The 22356-nt window shown below is 34.8% G+C and overlaps 1 protein-coding gene across 2 annotated transcripts in view; it reads left to right on the top strand.

The window, feature by feature from the left end:
- Nucleotides 1-22356, top strand: part of UHRF2 (ubiquitin like with PHD and ring finger domains 2) — a 76629-nt gene that overhangs the window by 4484 nt on the left and 49789 nt on the right. Inside the window, exons 2-3 of one of the 2 annotated variants that reach the window (XM_041762123.1) lie at nt 1491-1724; nt 12944-13203. In XM_041762123.1, the coding sequence (XP_041618057.1) occupies nt 1491-1724; nt 12944-13203 (494 nt within the window). The remainder of the gene's footprint in view (nt 1-1490; nt 1725-12943; nt 13204-22356) is intronic. The other variant, XM_041762124.1, reaches the window with a different exon arrangement.

Genomic DNA, 22356 nt, shown 5'->3' with positions numbered 1-22356 from the left:
TACTATTGCTTACCTTATTAAAAAACAATCTCTAACCCCCACTGGGAAATTTTTGAAGTCTTCTCTCCCTTATGTAGTTAAAATTGTGAATATCTACATGCAGGATTGTGCTAGATGTATTTTGGGACCACTTGAATTAAAATAATTTATGTGTATATTAGTAAATTTATCATTTAAGAACAAATGCATTCTTCCCTTTGGTGGATTTTGGAAATATAGCCTTATTGTGTTAGGGAATTGAGGATGGTGACAGGTATTATAAAGAAGGAAAATGAACCGTGATTAAATTGTTAATGTTTCTGGGGAAATGATAGTTTTGATCTTCATAGAGTTTGGTCTTCATTCTTTTTTTGGGGGTGGAGGGAGTTTGGTTTTTCTTACTGTATTGTAACATAGCCAAACTGAATTTTACAAAGAAGCGAAATGGAGACTATTAGTTATTAGTTTTTGGGGTTTCTGTAACAAAGGACCAAAATCTAAGTGGCTTAAAACAGTAGAAATTTATTGTCTCCCTGTTTCCAGGGACTGAGTCTGAAGTCAAAAGTATCAGTAGGGTTATGTTCTCTCTGAAGGTTCTAGTAGAGAATCCTTCCTTGTTTATTTCAGCTTCTAGTGTTGCTCACACTCCTTTGTAAATTCCTTGGTTTCTAAATGCATTGCTCTAGTCATGTGGCTACTATTACATCTTCTGTGGTCCAAATTTAAACTTTTCATAAGGATGTCCATTACAGTGGATTATGGCCCACCCAATATGACCTAATTTTAACTTGATTACTGCTGTAAAGACCATATTTCCAGATACTCACGTATTAAGATATTTGGGATTTGCATTTTAGTATGATTGAGGGAGGGGTTGTCACAATTTAATCCATTGCAGAGACTTTGCCAAAATATGGGTAAGTTGCAAGATAATTTTATTCATTTTTCATCCTGGAAGACTTTTCATGATACAACTTGACAGCCTTTACAAATGGATAGAATTAGAGAACTTTAGGCAAGTGGAATAGCATGAACAAGATTTGTAATTACTGCTGCTTTAATTTTTTTCTGCTTTATTAAAAAAAAAACTACAGTGCTTCAGAATCTAAAATTGTTAATGTCTTTATGAACACAAGGTCATAAAACCACTCACCTTCAAAATTCACCTTTCTTAACAGTGGACTCAGGTACTGTTAATTTAAATAAAACTTGGTGAGAAATCTAGAGTTTTTCTGCCTCCATGTTGAAGTCACATAAGCAGTGATATATTTTTGGTTTCAGTGGCTATCCATGTTCCTGATAGATAATAAGGAATGATTCTTAAAAATATTCTTAAGTCCTGAGAAGGTACTACTGTTAGAGGCCATAAAGTAATAGGAATGGTTTCAAGGTCACTAAATTGCATTGCTATGAATTTTATAATTTGGCTAGGACATTTGGGTAACTAAAGATGTAGAAAGATCAAGTTTTAAGAGAAGCATTTTAATCTTTTTTTTATCCTTTTTTTCCAGTTGGAAAATGGATATACTTTATTTGACTATGATGTTGGACTGAATGACATAATTCAGCTACTAGTTCGCCCAGACCCTGATCTTCCTAGCACATCTAAACAGACTGATGTACAGGCCAAACCCTGTTCTAGTAGTCCACCTAAAGTAAAGAAAACCCCAAGGGTGGGACCTTCTAGTCAGCCGTCTACATCAACTTGTGATTTTCTTATTGATCCTGGCATTGGGCTGTATAAGGTATGTTGTCTTTAGACTTGATAGTTGTGAGAATACAGATGTCTGTTCTTTAGGATGTTGCAAATAAGTGAAGATGGATTGCCATTTCAAAGTAAAGACTGAGCTGTTGATACGCTAACTTTTAAAACTAGTCTTTAAAAATTGTGCAGTATGTAGATAAGTATATAAAATGTGTAAGTACAGCCTAAAGAATATAAAGCAAAAACCTGTGTAATTCCACCGAGATTAAGTTGAATAATATCAGTTCCTTTTTAAAGCCTGTGTGTGCCACTACCACAACATGTCTCCCTCTCTAAGGGGTAAACTACTTATTCTGACTATTCTGATCTTTTTTGTTTTAGTGTTACTACTTCTGTTATCTCTTAAATTTTTTTTTTTTTTTGCTTTTCCTGTATTTGAAGTTTATATAACAGAACTCTTTTTATCAGCTTTGATTCTCATGCTTATAGTTGTATTTTATTTTTTCACTATTCTATTAACATGCCACATTTAATCCATGATTAATAGGTAAATTTAGGCTTTTCCCAGTTTCAGCTGTTTTGAACCTTCTTTGTATAACCGGGTACACTGTTGTAGAATTTCTTTAGGAATTTTTACCTAGAAATCCAAAGTGCTGGTTCACTCACAGGATACTGCCAAATTGTTCTCTACTCTCTTCTGTGGGTCTGCGTGTGTGTCTCTGCTTTTGCTGTTCTGAATACTGTAGCCTAGTTAACTGTTATCTCCCTATCCCACATCTCCCAAATCTATTCCTATTTAAGTGTGTCTTGGTGTTTGGCTTTTAACACTTGTATGTAAAGAATTTTAGAATTAGTTTGTCAAACTCTAAAGATAAGTAATACAGGATTTGGTGGGGATTATATCTATAAAATAGCTTGGAGAATTGACAACTTTACAGCATTGAGTCCATTCATGGACAGAATAGATGTCTCCACTAACTTAGATCTTTGATCTCTTTATCAGTTTTCTCTACATATCTTATTTCTAGTGGATGCATTTTTAATACTCTTATAAGTAGTTATCTTTTAAAATTGTGATTTGTTTGCCTACATAGAGAAATGTACTTGATACATTTATTGACCCTTATATCTGCCAACTTTTTCAAATTCTAATAAATTTTGTAGAAATAATGAAAGTTTTGCTTCATCCTCTCCTATTCTTAAAACTTTTTTCTTAATTCTTACCATTTAGGACAAATTGGGACTCAATTTTTCAGGCTAAAAATAAAAAAATTAGTAGCTGAAGTAAATTGTTTAAGAAAATGCAAATAGAGATAATTTTTTATCTAAGGAAAGATAGAAATCCATATATATAGAATCAAGAAAACTGGTCAAGAGCTGTATCTCAGAAGTCTCTGGACTAGATGACTATACTGATGGATTATCTTAAAGCTCTGAAGAATAATTATATTATCTAAATTGATTCACAGCTTTAAAAAGTTTCCCATTGCTTTTTAACACTGATACTCAAATATAACAAAAAGCACACTGATATCCCTGTATATTGATGTAAAACCAAAGTTCTATTTAGCAAATAAAATTATGACTGTATGTTAAAAGAACATAATACCTTGATCAAGGATGGTATGTCAAGAAGTGAGATAGTTCATTTTTTGGATTTTTTTCAATAGAAGTTTCAGGTATATAGCTTTATCATTTGCCTTCTAAAATTCAGGATTATAACTTTATAATTTGACACACTACAAGATGGTCACCACCACAAGTCTAGTTATCATGCATTATCACACAGTCAACCCCCTTCACGCATTTCACCCAACCCCAAATATAGTAATATTAATGTAATCATTGTGGTAACCAAAGAAAACAAATGATCTAACCTAAAAATCCATTTCTAATTTTAAAAAAAATCCTTTGTAAGTGGAACAGATGGAATAGATGAATATTTTAAATTCTACCCGGCATCATGCTTAATGGTGGGGAAAAGCCAGAAGCATTCCCATTAAAGATAGGAGCCAGACAGGGAAGCCAGTTAATGCTGTTACTTAATATCTTTCTACATGATAGGAGAACAACAAAGTGTAAATATTGGAGTAGGCAAAGTTATTATTTATGAATATCTGGAAAGACTAAGATAAACATATTAGAGTATTATGAGCAATCAGTAAGGTGGCTTTTTAAATACTAATAGTGTTCCTTGCTACAATCATTTAGTAAAAGAAATTTACAATTCCAAAATGTAGAGTCTGGGAGTAAATTTACGTAATAAGGGCAAGACTTACATCAATTAAAACAATGCTTTTTATGTAGCCAAAATTTAGAATTCTTAATATTGAATGCCTACTTTCCATATTGTCTACATCACCTGTTGATTTCATCCTTCTGAGTAAGCAGTCTTTTCTACGTTGTTTTCTAAAAAAATTTGTTTAATTTGTTTTAGAACAGTTTTAGATTTATAGCATAATTGGGAAGATACTACAGTGTCCATATATCCCATGCCTGGTTTGTCCTGTTAACTAACACTTTACATTAATGAGTTATAAAAAATTAACCATAACTGTTTAGCTTTTATCTAACATCCTTTTTCTATTCCAGAATCCCATCTAGGATACCACATTATATTTACATTAGTGCTATACTAAATAGTTGTTGAATCTCCTTAGGTTCCTCTTGGCTGTGACAGTTTTTCAGACTGACTTTGTTTTTGAAGACCTTGACAGTTTCTAGGAATACTGGTCAGATACTTTGTAGAATACCCTTCTATTAGTATTCATCTTGTTTACATATTTTTTGGAGGAAGACCACAGAAGTAAAGTGCTGTTTTTATCACATTCTATCTAGGGCACAAACTACCAACATTCTATTTGCTAATTATACCTTAGGTTTTTATATTAGTAGGAACTTACACTGTTGAGAGCCTTAATCACTTGGCTGATGAGGTGGCATTTGTCGAGTTTCTTTACTGTGAAATTACTCTTCCCCTACCCCTTTTCCATACTGTATTTTTAGATGAAGTCTGTATATATAGCCCACACTTAAGAAGGTAGGATAGTTACAAACTCTACTTCCTTGAGGGTAGATTATTTAAAAATGTATTAGGAATTCTACATGGGAGACTTATCTCTTTTCCCCTATTTATTCAGTTAGTCATTCACATCAGTAGGGATATGTGTTCTCTGTGAGGGTTTTTTTTTTGTTTGTTTGCTTATGTTAAAGCACTCTTTCTTTCTGGCACTAGAAGATGCACCTGGCTCATCTTAGTTATTCTTTGCCCCAGACCTGGAATCAACGTTTCTTCTAGGGTCTAAGTATGCTCCTTGCTACTGGAATATTGTTGCTTTTAGGGCTCTCAGCTGACAAACTGAGGAGGTATATGTATGTATATATAAGAACCCCTGTATCTCGATGGTCTATAAGTACGTAGCCATCTGTATATTAAGCTTACATTATTTTAACTTTTTGGTTAATGGCAATAGTTCAGAAGCTGCTACTTCTGACTTAATGTTTTGGGCAGTGAAGGCCTGGAATTTGTTTTTAAAGAGGGCCAGCTTATATATGTATCAGTTAGGTCTGAGCTTAAGGTTAAGCAGTTCTAGTTAACTTAAATTCTTTCTGTTGAGCAGGGGTGCCTGGGTGGCTCAGTCAGTTAGGCAGTCTGACTCTGTTTTTGGCTCAGGGTCATGATCTCAGGCCCTGCGTCATGCTCTGTACTCAGTGAAGAATCCGTATGAGATTTTTCTGCCTCTCCCCCTCTCTCCCCTACCTCCTGCTCCTGGGCACCTGCACATGCACATGCTCTCTCTCTCTCACATAGCTATTAAAAAAAAATTCTGTTGAGCATATTCATCAGTACCCTGCCAAGTCTCCAACCTAATTCAAAAGAGTATTATGTGAAACTACTTCTCTCAGCATATCTGTGCTTTTCTTGTGTTAGTACTTTGACTGTCAATACTTCTAGTAACTTTTTTAATATATATATTTTGTTGTTGTTGTTGTTGTTTTAAGACACAAAGAGACTATGAGCCCCAGGCGGGTGGGGAGGGGGCAGCAAGAGAAGCAGACTTCCTGCTGAACAGGGAGCCCAATGCAAGGCTTGATCCCAGGACCCGCAAATCAGGACCTAAGGCAGATGCTTAACTGACTGTGCCAACCAGGTGCCCCGTTTTTGTTTCTTTTTAAAGAGATTTATATTCATAGGACACAGGAGTGGGTTTTTTTGTTTTGTTGGTGGTTTTGTTTTTGTTTTGTTTTGTTTTAAGTAGGCTCCATGCCCATTGTGGAGCTCAATACAGGCCTGAAGTAATGATCCTGAGACGAAGATTCAAGCTGAGATCAAGAGTTAGGCACTAGCTGACTGAGCTGTCCAAGTGCTCCTATGTTATTTTGTTTTTAAAGTAAGCTCTGCATCCAATGTGGGGCTTGAACTCACAACTCTGAGATCAAGTCACATGCTCTACTGACTTACCAGTTACTAATATCTCACTTTTTAAACAACTCTTATATTAATATATAGCACAGAGGTTAAGAAATCCACTTTTGTCATCAGACTTGCTTTCAGATTCCAATTCAGCTTCTTCCCAGTTGTATAAATGTAGTTTATATTGTCTTCCTTTCCTCATTTAGAAATACACATGAAAGCTAGAACTTAAACTCTCAAAAGGGTATACTATTGTTTATAATGTTTAGTCAGAGCTGCATTTAACTTACTAGTTGAAGAGGCTAGCAGATTTATTTGCTTTTTTGATGAAGCTCAGTAATTGTCATAGTTATTTGAAATTTTCACTTTTTTTAAACCTAGAAGTGCTTACTTCTGGATAATTCATTCATTGGATGTATATTTGGTTGTATAGTATATATTCTAGATATTAGAGATGGAAGGATAAATATTACTCCCTGCTTTCACAGACTCTTACTAGCTATTAAAACTTAAATTTGGCTAACCTGAAAACACTTAGAAGCTGCTACTTTTAAATTGATTTGTTTTGAATATTATCCTTTGAGCAAGTCTGTGAATAGTATATCAAAATTAAATTGTTCTAGATCACTAAAATTGGGAGAAGTTTTTTGCCTTTATCTTGAATTCCCACTTATGTCGCTTGTACTTTATAAAGAGTTTCCTTTTATAGACATAGGGCTTTCTATAATTGAAATTGCTTTATGGATGAGCAAACAGATTTGGGGCTTTTCCTTTTTGCCTAAAATTTTCCTTGGACCTCAAGTAAGTGGATACAAAGAGTGAATTTTCAAGTCAGTATTTCTCAAAACTGGCATAGATAAACATTTAAATGTAATACATGAAGATAGAATTTTAATCTGAAGTTTTTGTCCTCCATCATTCTTGCTTTGCCATATTTGATAACTACATGACATTTGGTCAGTTTTAGACATCTTTTTATATGTTGTAAGAAGTCCGATAAATCATTATCACACTCAGATAACCTGTGGAAGATTGTACAGAGGCTAGGTCCATCTGTTTCCATGATCTCTGGGAAATAATTTTCTCAAACACGGTGGACTTTTGATACCTAAATAGAGCTAATTCTGGTTTTTGGACCTGGAAGTTTTGGATAACTCACAGTAGATCCTCCTGTTGAAATAACTGTCCTCTTGGCCTAAACTCTAGAATGAGGATAATAAAGCTTTAGAGTTCAGATAAGTGTGTGGCACTGTTAAAGTTTTACATATATTCTAATATTCATTATAGGAAATAATGGAAAGGGGAAATTTCTCAATAATTAAGTAAAAATCATGGATATTTTAGTATCTCCTAGCTTTTATCTACAGTACAACTTTGCTTCTTGATTTTGAACCTTTTTGAATAGGAAACAAATAATACAAAAAAGTAGAGCTTAGTGAAATAGGAAGTCAATGTCTGCAAATACCACCAGATTGGGAAATACAAAGCAGTACCCCAGGAACTTCTCATGGGCTCTCCTCTCTTATTCCTTCCTCCCTAGTTGTACTAATATCCAAACTTCTATAGCAGTCATTTCTTCACTTTTTATTAACTTGATCCTATCATTACCCTTTAACAGCCTCTTAATAACCTTTAACCTATGTGTGTATCCCCTATTTCCTTTCTGAAATTTATGTAAATGGAACCACATTGTAGTTTGATTTGTAAATTTTAGAAAAAAACATGTTAAAATGAGAGATCCTGTTCAGAGTCAGAAAAATCTTTATCGGCTTGTTTCCCACTTCTAGCTCTGTATCTCCTGAGGACTAGTGTATTTCCTTCTGTGCCTCATTGGAAAATAAGAATGACTTTGTATTATAGGTATTAAAAGAGGTAATAGGGGCCCGTGGTTGGCCCCAACGGTTAATCATCTGCCTTCAGCTCAGGTCATGATCCCAGAGGCCTTGGATTGAGCCCCCCATAGGGGCTCCCTGCTCAGTGAGGAGTCTGTTTCTCACTTTCCCTCTGCCCTTCCCCCCCCAAATAAAATCTTTAAAAATAAAGTAGATAATATACATCAAGTAAATTGCTAATATCTTTACTAAGGAGACCATGGTATTAAGACTATACTGAGATTTAATGAGTCTTAAAATTGGACATGTTGATACTTAGTGGAAAGAGACAGTTGTTTCATTGGCGCATCATGTGGATTTAGTCACCTAATCTCTTAATACACAGGAAAGTATGTTATTTTATAAAGAAACCGAGGCTGAGACAGGTTAATTTATTCAGGGTTATATCTGGTAGATGATAAACACAAACATAAACCTAGGTTTATCTGTAAAGCTGTGTGGGGTTTTTTGTAGGGGTGTGTGTGTGTGTGTTTTATTTGTTTTTTAACTAAGTTAGGAGCTGGTTCTTAAATGAGAGAGCTGGTGTGTTTTAAATGGAACATATAAAGTGCTTAGAAGTATGCCTGATACAGTAAGTTCTCCAGTATTTGTTGGCATTTCATTTTTTTAATGATTTTTTTTCTTGCCTCCCATACCTTTTATTTCATATCACCTACTTGAATATGGAAGATTCTTCTCTAAATATTCTTTATATGAATAAGTCTAGCTTTTCAGCTAACATTTATGTGATTGGGTTTGTTTTTAACTTTATCTCATGACTTCAGCTCAAACACTCCTCCCCCGTTAATTTGTTTCCCTTTATCTCTTATGATTTGACATCTTCGAGGGAGGTACTTGCTGGCCAAGGTTAGGCTACCTCTTTCTAGAAAGAGACAGGAAACAATTTGTCAGTGAGCCAATCCTCCAACCCATGCCCTATGGTGGTAAGATGATTTTTATTTTAAAATTAATTTACTTATTAAATGTAGAGAGATTTAGATTTTTTTAAAGTTTTTATTTTATTTCCAGTGTAATTAACAGTTATATTAGCTTCAGTTGTGCAATAGTCTATTTTGTGATTTTCCCCCCTTTATTTTCTTAGATTCCATATGAATGGAATCATACAGTATTTCTCTAACTTACTTATTTCATTTAGCATAATACAGTCTAGCTCTATCCATGCTGTTGCAAATGGCAAGATTTCAGTCTTTTTATGGCTGAATAGTATCCCATCATGTGCATGTGTATGTGCATGTATACACACCTGTACCTCTTTGTCCATTTGCTTATCAATGAATACTTGGGTTGCTTCTATAATTTGGCTATTGTAAAGCTGCTATAAACAGGGGTGCATAAAGTCTTTCAAATTAGTGTTTTTTGTATTCTTCAGGTAAATTCCCAGTAGTGTGAATACTTGATCATAGGGTAGTTCTATTTTAACTTTTTGAGGAAACTCTGTACTGTTTTCCACGGTGGCTGCACCAGTTTGCATTTGCTCCAACAGTGCAAGAGGGTTCTTTTTTCTCCGTGTCCTCACCAATATTTGGTGCTTCTTGTGGTTTTGATTTTAGCCATTCTGACAGGTGTGAAGTGGTATCTTCTTGTAGTTTTGATTTGCATTCCCCTGATGATGAGTGATGTTGAGCATCTTTTCATGGGTCTCTTGGCCATCTGTATTTCTCTTTGCAGACATTCTATTCATGTCCTCTGCCTATTTTTTTTAATCTAGATTATTAGGATTTGGGATTGTATCAGATCGTATCATTGTATCAGATCTTTATAGATTTTGGATACTAAACCTTTACTGTATTGTTACTTGCAAATATCTTCTCCCATACAGGTTGCCTTTGAATTTTGTTGTTTTCCTTTGCTGTGAAGAAGCTTCTTAACTTGATGTAGTCTCAATAGTTTGTTTTTGCTTTTGTTTCTCTTAGGCATATTTAGAAAGAGGTTGCAACAGCTAACATCAGAGACATTACTGCCTGTGCTCTTGTTCTAGGTTTTTCATGGCTTCAGGTCTCACAATTAGGTCTTTCATCCATTTTGAGTTTATTGTTGTGTATGGTGACAGAAAGTGGTCCAGTTTTATTCCTTTCCATGTGGCTGTCCAGTTCTTCAAACATCATTTGTTGAAGACAGACCTTTTCCACTGAACATTTATCCCTCCTTTGTTGAAGATTAATTGACCATGTAATTGTGGGTTTATTTCTGAGTTTTCTATTCCATTGATCTAGGTGTCTTTTTGTATCAGTACGATACTGTTTTAATTACTACCACTTTGTAGTAGAACTTGAAATCTGGAATTGTGATACCTCCAGCTTTGTTTTTCCTTTTCAAGATTGCTTTGCCTACTTGAAGTCTTTTGTGGTTCCATACAAATTTTAGGATTGTTTGTTCTAGCTCTGTGAAAAATGATGTTGATATTTTGATAGAGATTACATTGAATGTGTAGATTGCTTTGGGTAGTATAGACATTCTAACAATATTTTTCCAATCCATTAGCATGTCTTCCCATTTCTTTGTGTCATCCTTAATACCTTTCATCAGAGTTTTCAGAGTATAGGTCTTTCACCTCTTCGGTTAAGTTTATTCCTAGGTAATCTTACTGTTTTTGGTGCAATTGTAAATGGGATTGCTTTCTTAATTTCCCTTTCTGCTGCTTCATTATTAGTGTATTAGAAATGCAACAGATTTCTGTACATTGATTTTTGTGTCTTGTGACTTTACTGTGAATTTACTTATTGCTTCTAACAGTTATTTGGTAGAGTCTTTCAGGTTTTCTTTATATAGAATGTCATCTGCAAAAAAGGATTTTACTTCTTATCAATTTGGATGCCTTTTATTTCTTTTTGTTGTCTAATTGCTGTGGCTATGATCTTTAATCTCTTGCATGCATTTCAGCCCATTCAAATCTGACCTAATTCACCATGTCTATGTAATGTGCAAAATCCTTACTTTTCAATTTAGAAACTTTTTTTTTCCACCTGGTTTTTATGCATTGACATGAGTGGTTAACTAAATGGAGAATTTATAGTTCTTGTTTATGGTTATAAATCTAAGATTCTACTTAAAGAATGCCCTGTGTTTATGAGATAGTAATTTCTTTTTTGTGGGATAAATAAATGGGAGATTTTTCAGATTGCCTTATGTTTCTATTAGCTATATCAGTATCAACTCTGTGCCCCATTCTCTGCTATAATAATTGTGTAGTGCTACATAAACCCTTAAATTTTGATTTGCTATGAGAGAGAAGTCTCAGTTTATTCTCCCAAGTATGATTGACCTTAACATTGATTATTTTTTGTTTTAGCTAATGTTGCCTGTAAGAAAGTATGTCTTTAAATTTATTAGTGACTATTAAGAAAGGAAAGCACTTGTGTCCATTTAATGCATAGAGTAGTTTATGTGATGTATATTGTGTTTCATCTCTGATTCTTTGTCTAGCCTGGTTGATCTTTACATCTTTTTCTCTCCTACTAAACTCTTCTCATGTCAAACGTTGTTATAGCTTCAGGCTTTTTATTTGCTGTCATGTTCATTTACTTATAGTGCTTTTGGTCAGATATTGTACCTCATCTGCAGTGATCATTAATAATTTTTTATTTTGTCTGTAGTCTACCTTCTGTGTTAGCTTGGTGGTTTGAAACCTTTTTTACCTTTTAAAACCTTATTTCATCACTTAACCTAACTTAACCTTTGGAGTCCTGCTTACCTATCTTGTCATCTTTTCATCAAGCTTCCTAATACAGTAGGAAAAACAAGCTTCAAGGTCAGTGTCTGCAGATTCTAGCTTTACATTTCATTAGCTTTCATTTGGAGCAAGTTAACTTGTCAGAGCTTTTTGTTTTCTTATCCTGTAAAAGAGGAATTATTAAGCTTGTAAGAGTTAGACAAGCCTAAAGAACGCCTTGCATAATATATGGGTATTTAACTTTTAATATAAGCCCCCACCCCAGCCCCAAGCTATACCATCTGTCAGAATTCTATTGGATACCTTAAGTGGTCTCTAATACCCTCAGGAAGAACGAGCTTAAGTAGGTGATCATCCTGTGACAATAATGACACAAAAAAGACAATAATGTCTTTTTTTTTTTTTTAAGGGGCTTAAAAAAAATGGGGAAAAAATGGATGTCTCTTGGTTATTGCTCTTGAAAGAGCCCTGACCTAAAGGCTTGACCAGTTTCCTCAGATTTTTTAGAAGAGATTTTGTGTGTGTGTGTGTGTGTGTGTGTGTGTGTGTGTTTTATTTAACCAGCTTCCATATTGTAACTCTTCTGATATACGTGTTTTCTAATGTACTGTTTTCCTTTTATCAGATTGCGTTTTTTAGTTCTGGATCATCCACTAGACTTGCATTCATCTGTTCTGTGTCTTACAGCTCTGTCTTCTGTTTTCTTCTTTGAGGTACTAAGTAGTGCATTTCCTAGTGTGTTATTAACTGGTGATAGAACTTACTCCATTTTGAATAGATGGGTTCGCTAGATTCTTTTCCTTTATACTTGTATAATTCCCCCATCAAGTTTTTTCTAATATTTAACTGTTTTCTGTTAGACTGACTATAAGTTATCTCTAGGATTCGGAAGAAATTGATGAAGCAAATCAGCAACAGCCACAATACTATGAAGTCTTGACTTTTCACTAAGTGACATTCTTATTTAATAACTTACTAGAATAACACTTGGGTACATAAGAATGATATTTTTAAAAGTGTGGTGTAGACCCAGGCAAGGAATAAAGAAAATATCTATTTTATTGAAAATTGGAAGGAAAGTTAATTTTCGTAATAGTAAATAACAGATTTGACAGTATAATCCAAAAAGAATAGTTTTGATCTAATATTTCTAATTACCTTAAACGGGAATAGCTGCAAATGTTGTTAACCATGATAACGCTCAAAATAACTTGAGTTGTAGTATGGTTTTTGAAGCAATAAATGAAATTAAGCTTCATTAACTAATTTTAAACTTTTTTTAGGTAAATGAATTGGTGGATGCCAGAGATGTCGGCCTTGGTGCTTGGTTTGAAGCCCGTATACGTAGTGTTACTAGAGCTTCTGATGGACATTCACGTGGCAAAACTCCACTGAAGAATGGCAGTTCTTGTAAAAGGACTAATGGAAATGTAAATCATAATTCCAAAGAGAACACAAATAAATTGGACAGTGTACCCTCTACGTCTAATTCAGACTCTGTTGCTGCTGATGAAGACGTTATTTATCATATCGAGTATGATGAGTAAGTGCTCATGTTATTGAGGACTTCATTCATATTATTGTTTATAGAGGCAGAGACTTCCATGTCAAGATTGTTTTCAAATAAGTCTGAAGAAATCTTTTAGAGGTCATTTTCGGTCCGTTACCCTTTGTTTAGTGGTTGTAATAAGGGCTTCTTAACGTTCAGTCATCCCTGGCTCCTAAGTGGTTTGTTGTTGGTATCCTAATGCCTGGTTTAATTTAGTATGTAAAGAGTTTCTTGGTCTCTTTCTTTATGATGTAGTTTTCTGGGTTTTGTTTTGTTCTGGGGTTTTATTTTGTTTTGTTTTTTTGGTATGTTATAACATGTAGAGCTATTGGGATGAGATTGAAATGTTTTTCAAATAGCTTATTGAGAAAACTCACACTTTACTCTTTTAAAGGGTACGGTTCACTGTTCTTAGTGTATTCACAGGATTGTGCATTACCACAAACCAGTTGTAGAACATTTTTATCCCCTCCCCACAAAAAGCCCCATACCTGGCAGTCACTCGCTTTTCTTCCCTCATCCAATGAAATGTTTTTAAATGTTCTTGTGAAAGCGGTATTAAGAACTTGCCTTGAGGGCCAAGATTCTAAATTTGATTTTTTTTTTTAACCTATTTTCAATATCTTAGTATAAAAGTTACCATTGGGGCAGGTTTAGTATTTTTTCAACATACTAAATGAACTTGAGTAATCACTCAAGTGATAACCTTAATATGTATAGAAAATATTAGGCTACCAAATCTTTTATTGAGTATAAGGTTCAAGATCCTAAAATGCCTTGCTTACCATATGTGTTATCAACAAGTAAAGTTCTTGATTTGCCTTGAGTTTTATTTCTTAAAATATAGAAGAAGAGTTATTTGGCAAATATTATACAGAATGGCACAGTATGGAAATAGTGTAATAAGCTTTAAAAACTAAGTGAACTAAGGCTTACTAAATTTTTAAATTTGGGGGGACTCTTGGTTTGGACTAAGACTTCCCAAGGGATAGGCCTGAGTTTGGTATAACGTTAGGGCACAAATCCCTATACCTTAGCATTTATTTGGCTGGTTTTGGGGGGTTTGTTTGTTTTTTGGAAGGAGAACTTAGTCTTAATTAGAATAAATGTTAGTAAAAGTCTAAATTCAACATGCATGAGAAGACTAAAATTGCTTGTCCTAAATACTTTTATGTGATATATAATTACATGTAATTTTACATGTTTCACTGCTGGCAACTTAGATAGGATAGCTGAACTATCTTTGAGAAATATGACAAAAACTTAAGTGGTAGATAATGTCATTCACATCTTTAAGAAGAGAAAAATATATATATAAAACAAAGTATAACATAGATGAGCTTTTGGTTAAGAGTCTCAAGTAACAGAAGGCTGTTGTATCTACCCAGAAAGAATCATGACCCAATATGGATATGATAACAAATTCTGTTAGTTTGTTCCTCATGGTTATTGGAAAACTATGTTAAAAACTCCAGTAAAGTACTTCTTGATCTCAATAAGTTAATAAACTTATCAAGTTCTTGAGAAAATCAAGTTCTTGATTTCTTGAAGGCTGATGCATTGAGGAATGCTGTTGGGATGTGATAGTTTTTGTTTTGTTTTTGTTTTGGGGGATTTTTTTTTTTTTGAGTAGTAAGCTCCAAGTGAGTCAATAGAATGTGGCTATCAAATAATTACACTGTAAGGATATTTTATAAAGATAGCTAGAATAAGCAGGGTGATGTTACTGTTGTACTGAGCTGGTTATTCCCTACTTGGAATATTGTTTTCCATCTCTCATGCTTTAAGAATACCAACAGGACCTAGCGCATCTTCAGAATAGAACCCAAAATGTAAAATTATGAAAAATGACCTAAGGACCCAAGTATTTAGCTTGAAAAGACACGGATCATTATAGCTTTCACATTTTAAAAGTTCTGTATAGGAGAAAGTTCTATACAACATAAATGGTAAATTTAGGATAATCTAAACTTCAATCAAATCTTGAAAGATAGAGAATGGTCTGCCCTGAAAGGTACAAGCATTGGCGATTTTCAGCCATATAAACAGAGAATTAGTAGAGATGCTACATTGCAAAGAGAACTTATAAAGTTTGAGTGACCCCTAACTTAGTGTAACTTCTGCGACAGAAGTCCTCGGGTTTTTTGTACTTAAGCTTACTTAAATAGGCGCTAAGTACTTATTAGGCTACCATCCCATTCCATTTTTGATACTAATTGAGTGTTGTCATATCCCTCAGTGAACTAACCTCATTTCTCTCCTGTAGAGTAAATTGAAAGTAATCTGCTTAATTAATCATATCTACAAACCTCTGTGCATAGTAGTGTGATTGAGAAAGCTGTCATTTCGCCATGGCAAGGAGGTACTTTGAATCAGAGAACCCCAAAAAGCCAAATAACATATAGTGGTGGACATGGTTCTACAACATAAATGAATTTTTTTTTCCTAATCTTCATTTTTCCTTTCAAAAATTAAAGATTAAAACATTATAAATCCATAAACATGTTAAGAGATTTATTTGAAATATGTTAAGATTTTTTAAAAAATATTTATTCATGAGAGAGAGAGGCAGAGACATAGGCAGAGGGAGAAGCAGGCTCCATGCAGGGAGCCCAACGTGGGACTCCATCTGGGGCCTCCAAGATCAGGCCCCCGGCTGAAGGTGGCGCTAAACCGCTGAGCCACCTGGGCTGTCCAATATTTTAAGATTTAAGAGTTTTACTATTTGTAATGTTCCCTTTTCCATAGATTCTTTAAAACAGAGACTGAATTATTGAGGGCATTCTAGTGGAAGATTTTGTAGTTGAATCATAAGGCCTAGATTAGTCTTGTTAGCTTTATGATTCACTTCTTACTGCAAATAATATAAAGCAGACATGTGGGTTAACATCAGAGTGCATGGTACGAAGTAGATATTTGTGGGGGGGCGGGTAAAAGGGGAGTTCCTAATTGCTGTTCTATACCACTTATCTGTTGTCACCCTTGTCTTACCAAGGGCTTTGTATTTGTAGAACTCAACCATCCTCGTAAGTACTTGAGAGGAAAGGAGTTGGCATTAAATTTATACTTAAAAGATTTAGATTCCAAGGGATTCTGAAATCCTCAAAGTTTTTTAAAAGTACCCAGTTAACAGGAATGTACAGAATGGCTGTGAGGAAAGCTACCATTTTTCCTCCCAAAGCCATGATTACTGGGGAGACTATGTCTGAGGAAAATGTATTTTTTGTGGTATTTTGGACAAAAAAGGGGGAAGAAGATTCAGAAATAAGCATTTGTCAGAGTAATACAGGCAATTATAAATCATGAAACGGTTAAGCAGTCAAGAGAGGGAACATAAAATGTTCCCTTATTTCATAGTAAGCTTGTACTGTATACTTCTATAGCTTTCTAAAAGTTGTATTTCCATTAACTGTACTCTCTGTAGGTAAGGTATTCAAAGTTTAACACTATTAACAGTCCTGAACATCTAAATTCACAAGGGTGTGGGGATCCCTGAGTGGCTCAGCAGTTTGGCACCTTCCTTTGGCCCCGGCGCATGATCTTGGAGTCCCGGGATCAAGTCCCATGTTAGGCTCCCTGCATGGAGCCTGCTTCTCCCTCTGCCAGTGTCTGTCTGTCTGTCTCTCTCTCTCTCTCTCTCTGTCTCTCCTGAACAAATAAAATCTTTAAAAATAAATTCACAAGGGTGTGAATATAATCTTATAAGCACCCTGATGTTGACTGAAGGGGAAGAAGTAGACTTGGGAAGGACAATAATTTTTTTAGTATTTCTGGTAGGTTAATGTTTCTAGGTAGCGTGTGTATGGCATAGCTTACAGCCATTTCGATTATATCTTAGGTACCAGACTCTGAGCTAACTTCTTATGTGGATGCTCATGTGATCTTTAGCATTAACTACAGTGTTCATTTCATTAACTCCCAAATAAAGGTACCAAGGCTTAATTATGTAACTTGCCAAAGGTAACATCTATGAATGCTCTGACTCCAGAGCCAAGAGTTAACCAATATGCAGTATTGCCACTCAGCCTAAACATGGTACATGGGATTGAGAGTAACTTACATTTCTGTTGCCTTCAAAAGTCAACCATTTTGTACGACTTAAGGACTTACCTTACTTAGACTTTGCCTAGGATCTAAAGCAGACAGTATACATGAAACTTCTGTTGAGTTTAACCCTCAGTATGTAAGCAACTGAGGCCACCATAATAAATTTAATCTTGACTCCTTATTTGGCTGCCTTATCAGCAGATGAGGGCTAAAAAAAATCTTACCTTGTTTTTGTATTAAGCAATATCTATTCTCAATGGATTTGGTTTAGATTTATTTTAATTAACTAGACAAGTGGTTCTCAGCCCTGGGTATACATTAGTTGTCTAGAACTTAGCTCTAGAACTTCTGGTGTGATTGTTCTGAGGGACTCCCAGGCATTGGAATTTACAGAAGTTCCCCTGTGATTCTAACATGCAGCCATGGTTGAGAACCACTGCCTTTCGACTAGTGGTTCTCTGTAAAGTGTATTCCTTAGCCAGCAGCAGGGGCATCATTTGTTTAGAAATGTAGGTTTTGGGGCACACTCCATATACAATGAATCAATCTTGGAGTAGCCCAGCAATCTGTTTTTAATAAGTCCTCTGGGTGAATCTGATGTACATTCATGTTTGCAAACCACTCATTGATAATAGCTGTTAAGGCTGGGCCAAAGACAATTGACAGATACCTGCTACTAAAGAGCAATATGGAGAAAGGGGATTGATATGACAGTTTGAGTAAATATAGTTTATTAAAGGTCAAAGGTGATATGTAATAGCTAAGAAATCTGAGTGTTCATCCTATTTTGCACATGTCTGGGTGGTTTGTAGCTTGTTTTTCATTTTGTCTTCATATAGACAAAATTATTAGGATTAAGTTTCTTAATGAGATATTTCAGTCAAGCTAAATCATCTATATGTAACTTTGAAAGGAGAACTCTGTTCCACTATGCAGTAAATTATCTGTACTAACTTTGCATAGAAAGCAATGTCCATAATGGGAATGTCCATTTTGGGAAACTGATCTATTATGATGTGTTGGTAAATTCTTGAGTGGAGGGAAAATATAATGCTTTGTTCTGAGACTAATCCTGGTTTCCCTGTTAAGTTGGGCTCTTAATTATAAAGTAGAACCTTCTAAGAACTTTCTGAATTTGACCTAGGGTTAAACTAGATCTCAAAAATCTACCCTGATATGTTCTTGCTTTTAAGGTTCACAGTGCACCTTTAGGTTAGTCTTATTGCCTGTTAAACAAGTGAATTTGGGAATATTCTTGTTGATGATTTGATCTTTTTTTTTTTTTTCTTTAAGATTTTATTTTTTAGAGAAGAGAGTGTGAGAGCATCTGAGAATATGAGTGGGGAAGGACAGAAGGGCTGGGAAAGGGAAAAAGAATCTGAGGCAGACTCCATACTAAGTGTGGAGCCTGACTTGGGGCTTGATTCCACGACCCATGAGATCATGACCTGAGCCAAAACCAAGAGTCCAACTATTAGCTCACTGAGCCACCCAGGTGCCCCAAGTGATTTGCTTTCTTAATTGCTTTATTAAACTTAGTAGTTTAATGTAGAGATCTTGATTTCCAAATTGTAGCTGATTTCTATAAAGAGAAAAGTAAGCCAGAAAATACCTACTAGTTTGAATAAGGAAATATGTATATGTTAAGAAGGAAAATGTTTATGGAGGTTATTTTTAAGGAAGCTCTACACCCAACATGGGGCTCAAACCTTGAGATCCAAGTCATGTGTTCCACCAACTGAGCCAGCCAGGCACCCCTTATTTCTATATCGTATGTTAAGAATGAGTAATTATTGTCTGTAGGTAGACAAAGTTGAAATCTTTAAACATGAGTAAATGGTTGCTCAGAGTTTTCATGCTCTATGGTGTTCCCATTTAAAATAGAAATGTCAGTTTACCTCAGAAACAAATGTTCTTTTTTGTTTTGACTTTTAATAATTCCAAAGTATTTTTAAAGTATAGTAGCTTAATAATCCTCTTGTACAGTGCCTGAGAGTGTTTTTTTAGCAGGTACTTTACCTAGATTGTTTTATGTAATCCTCATAAAAACTCAGTGAAGTGTAGGTACTTTTTTTTATGTGTTAAGTGGAAAGAACTGAGATTTAGAGGTTCTAACTTGCCTGATGGTGGTCAGCTAGTAAGTGGTAGACCCCAGTTCATGAAAGCACATACTTGCAACCATTCTACCATACTATAATTTTGAGAGAAGCATGCTTATAAAATATAGTAAAATATCTTTATGTAGCATATAAGGTTGTTTACATAATTAATTTTTTTTTTCTCTCTGCAGTTAATGATGGCTTTAGCAGAACAGATACCTTGAACCAAAGGTTCTTTACTTGTCCATACATGCCTGTTGTGCCCCTTTTCTGTGGGGAGAATCCATAGTTCGTTAGTGTTATGACTTTTTTTTTTAAGATTTTATTTATTTATTCATGAGAGACACAGAGAGAGGCAGAGACACAGGCAGAGGGAGAAGCAGGCTCCTGATGTGGGACTCTATCCCAGGACCTGGGGATCATCCCCTGAGCCAAAGGGAGGCACTCAACCACTGAGTCACCCAGGCATCCCAGTGTTAAGACTTTTTAAATCAAATAGGTTAAGCTGCTTTTAACAGTGTCAGGGCTCTACCAAGGCATGGAGATCAAATGGAAATGTCATAGCATCATTTAGGACTTGGAAGGTAACTTATGCTAGGCTATAATTAAAAGCTCATCTGGCAAGTATCTTAGTATAATGTTGTCATTGCTTTCAGCATCCTTTAAGATTTTTCAAGCTATTCCCAGCCTGTGTTGCATGTCTTTGAGTAGTCTTAATTATTGCATATAGAAGTCAGCCAGTTCTGAATCAAGTGGTATTTTTAGATTAAAGTAGTTTTTTCTGTAAACTAACAAAACTGATTTACTTGACTGTATTGATGTGTAGTGATCTATTTCTGATGGACTCCCAGAAATACTTTAAAAGCAATGTCAAAATAGAATTTCTGGGTTTTGATGGGAGGGAAAGTAGGAGATTTTTCTTTAATCAAGTCAGTGTACTGTTGATTATTTTTAAGTATAGAGAGCAAGAATGAGAGGTTTAGTTTCAGAACTCATGTGCAGCAACTGGTCTGCCCCATTGGTACTTGACTATTACTAATATATTTATCAAAGACTTCAAATATTTCCTCCGATGTTCTCTGACATGCCACATTCTGAATAGATTATAATCAAAAGGAAGGCGCAAGAAGTTAGGTCTCTAACTTTATCATTGCTCTTGTATTTTATTCTAAGATAACTTAGTGCTTAGAAGAATGACTTTACAGATTAATTTCACCTTTTCAAATTTGTATATCATCCCTTTACGTTAGTGTTTCTCAGAAGGTTGGTCAGCAGATGCTCTGGGGAAAGGTGTTTAAAATGTAGATTCCAGACGGACACCAAACCTCTACTTCAGCTTAGAGTGGGCCTGCGGTAGGGCCCAGGAATCTGCTTTTCAAATAGGTACCCTCCAGAGATCTGTTAAGTATTTAGAATGGTAATTCTTTTACAGTACAGGCATTAGAATCAGAATTTGGTTTGATTCTAGGTTTATTGGTAAGTTTTTTGTTTTGTTTTGTTTGAACTCTTAAGCTTTGACTCCCTCATCTGTAAATATCTACTTGACCTATTTTTTTTCCTAATAACCTTAAAGTACCCAGTAATAGAATCAAATTTTCTGCATTTCATTTATTAATAAAACCAAGTTGGTAAGTATTCTTAAATAGAGTTTTATCTTTGGCATAGGTATTTCTTCACATAATTATGTTGTTTACATTACTAAAATGGTTGTCTACCATTGTTAATGGGTTATACAAATGAGATTTCCATGTAATATGTAAAACCCTACTTCAAGCAGTTATAAATTGTCTGTGAGTATGCTTTACATTTAAGATGTGAAACTTAGCAGTGTTATCTATTAGAATAAGAAATGCTTTAGTGATGAAAATGTTACTGAGAAAACTTAAGCTTAGGGGTTTTTAAAAATTTTAATTCCAATATAGTTAACATACAATGTTATTAGTTGCAAGTGTACTATAGAGTGAATCGACAATAAGCTTGGAGATTAAGGCTTATCTGAGTGATCCAAACTCTAAAGGATGCAAAGTAAAGTAGCTCACTAGAATAATTTATATTAAAATAACCTTGACTTTCACTTCTGTTTCTAAGAAGATCAAGAACAATCTAAAAAGCCCTTATTTAGCTCTTCATTGAATTCTGTGATCCTATTTATCTAGCTCAAGGATGAAGAGGAGATACAACAAAATCAAGAGAATCTTTTTGAAATCTAGTAGTCATAGTTTTTGGGTTTTTTTAAAGATTTTATTTATTCATGAGAGATGAGAGAGAGACAGAGGCATAGGCAGAGGGAGAAGCAGGCTCTATGCAGGGAGCCTAATGTGGCACTCAATCCCAGGACCCCAGGATCATGACCCAAGCCAAAGGCAGATGCTCAACCCTGAGCCACCCAGACATCCCAAGTGGTCATAGTTTATTATAGTTGATTAAAAGCCTTAGCTATTCAAAAGCAGACTTTTCTATTTAATGAATTATGTGCTTCCAAAACATTTGTAGGCCTTGGTATATCCTAGCCACATCAAAGTGTGAACATAGTACCTGTTCCTCAATGAAAACTTGCTATTTTATAGTTTAACTACTGTGATAGAAACATGCACCCCTTGCTTTGAGAGTACCCAGGGCTCTAAGCAGAGGAGATAACTTCTATATTCTTGAAGGAGAATAGCAAAGTAGTACTCTAAAAATTTTAATTCCAATTTAATTCCAATTTAATTTTAAGATTTTAATTCCAATTCTAAAAAATTTAATTCCAATTATTCCAAGGATAAAAAGTAGGAAATAACAGGGTTACCTGAGGGTAGATAGATTACTATGGCTGGAACGTAGGAGGTACATAGTAAGTAAGAAGTGAAACTAAAAGTGAATATAAAGACTTTCACTTAAACATGGCAGATTAAGATGCCTGTCTCCACTCATTCTTAAACCCTTCTAGAAGACAGTAAAAGAATCAATGCATAAACCCCCAAGGATAAAAAATGGGGTAGGAGTAAAAGACACAAAAAAG

Source organism: Vulpes lagopus, chromosome 7 (genome assembly GCF_018345385.1).
Source record: "Vulpes lagopus strain Blue_001 chromosome 7, ASM1834538v1, whole genome shotgun sequence".
NCBI lineage: Eukaryota > Metazoa > Chordata > Mammalia > Carnivora > Canidae > Vulpes > Vulpes lagopus.
The sequence above is the reverse complement of the archived record's forward strand: the minus strand, read 5'-3'. Positions and strand labels throughout refer to the sequence as shown.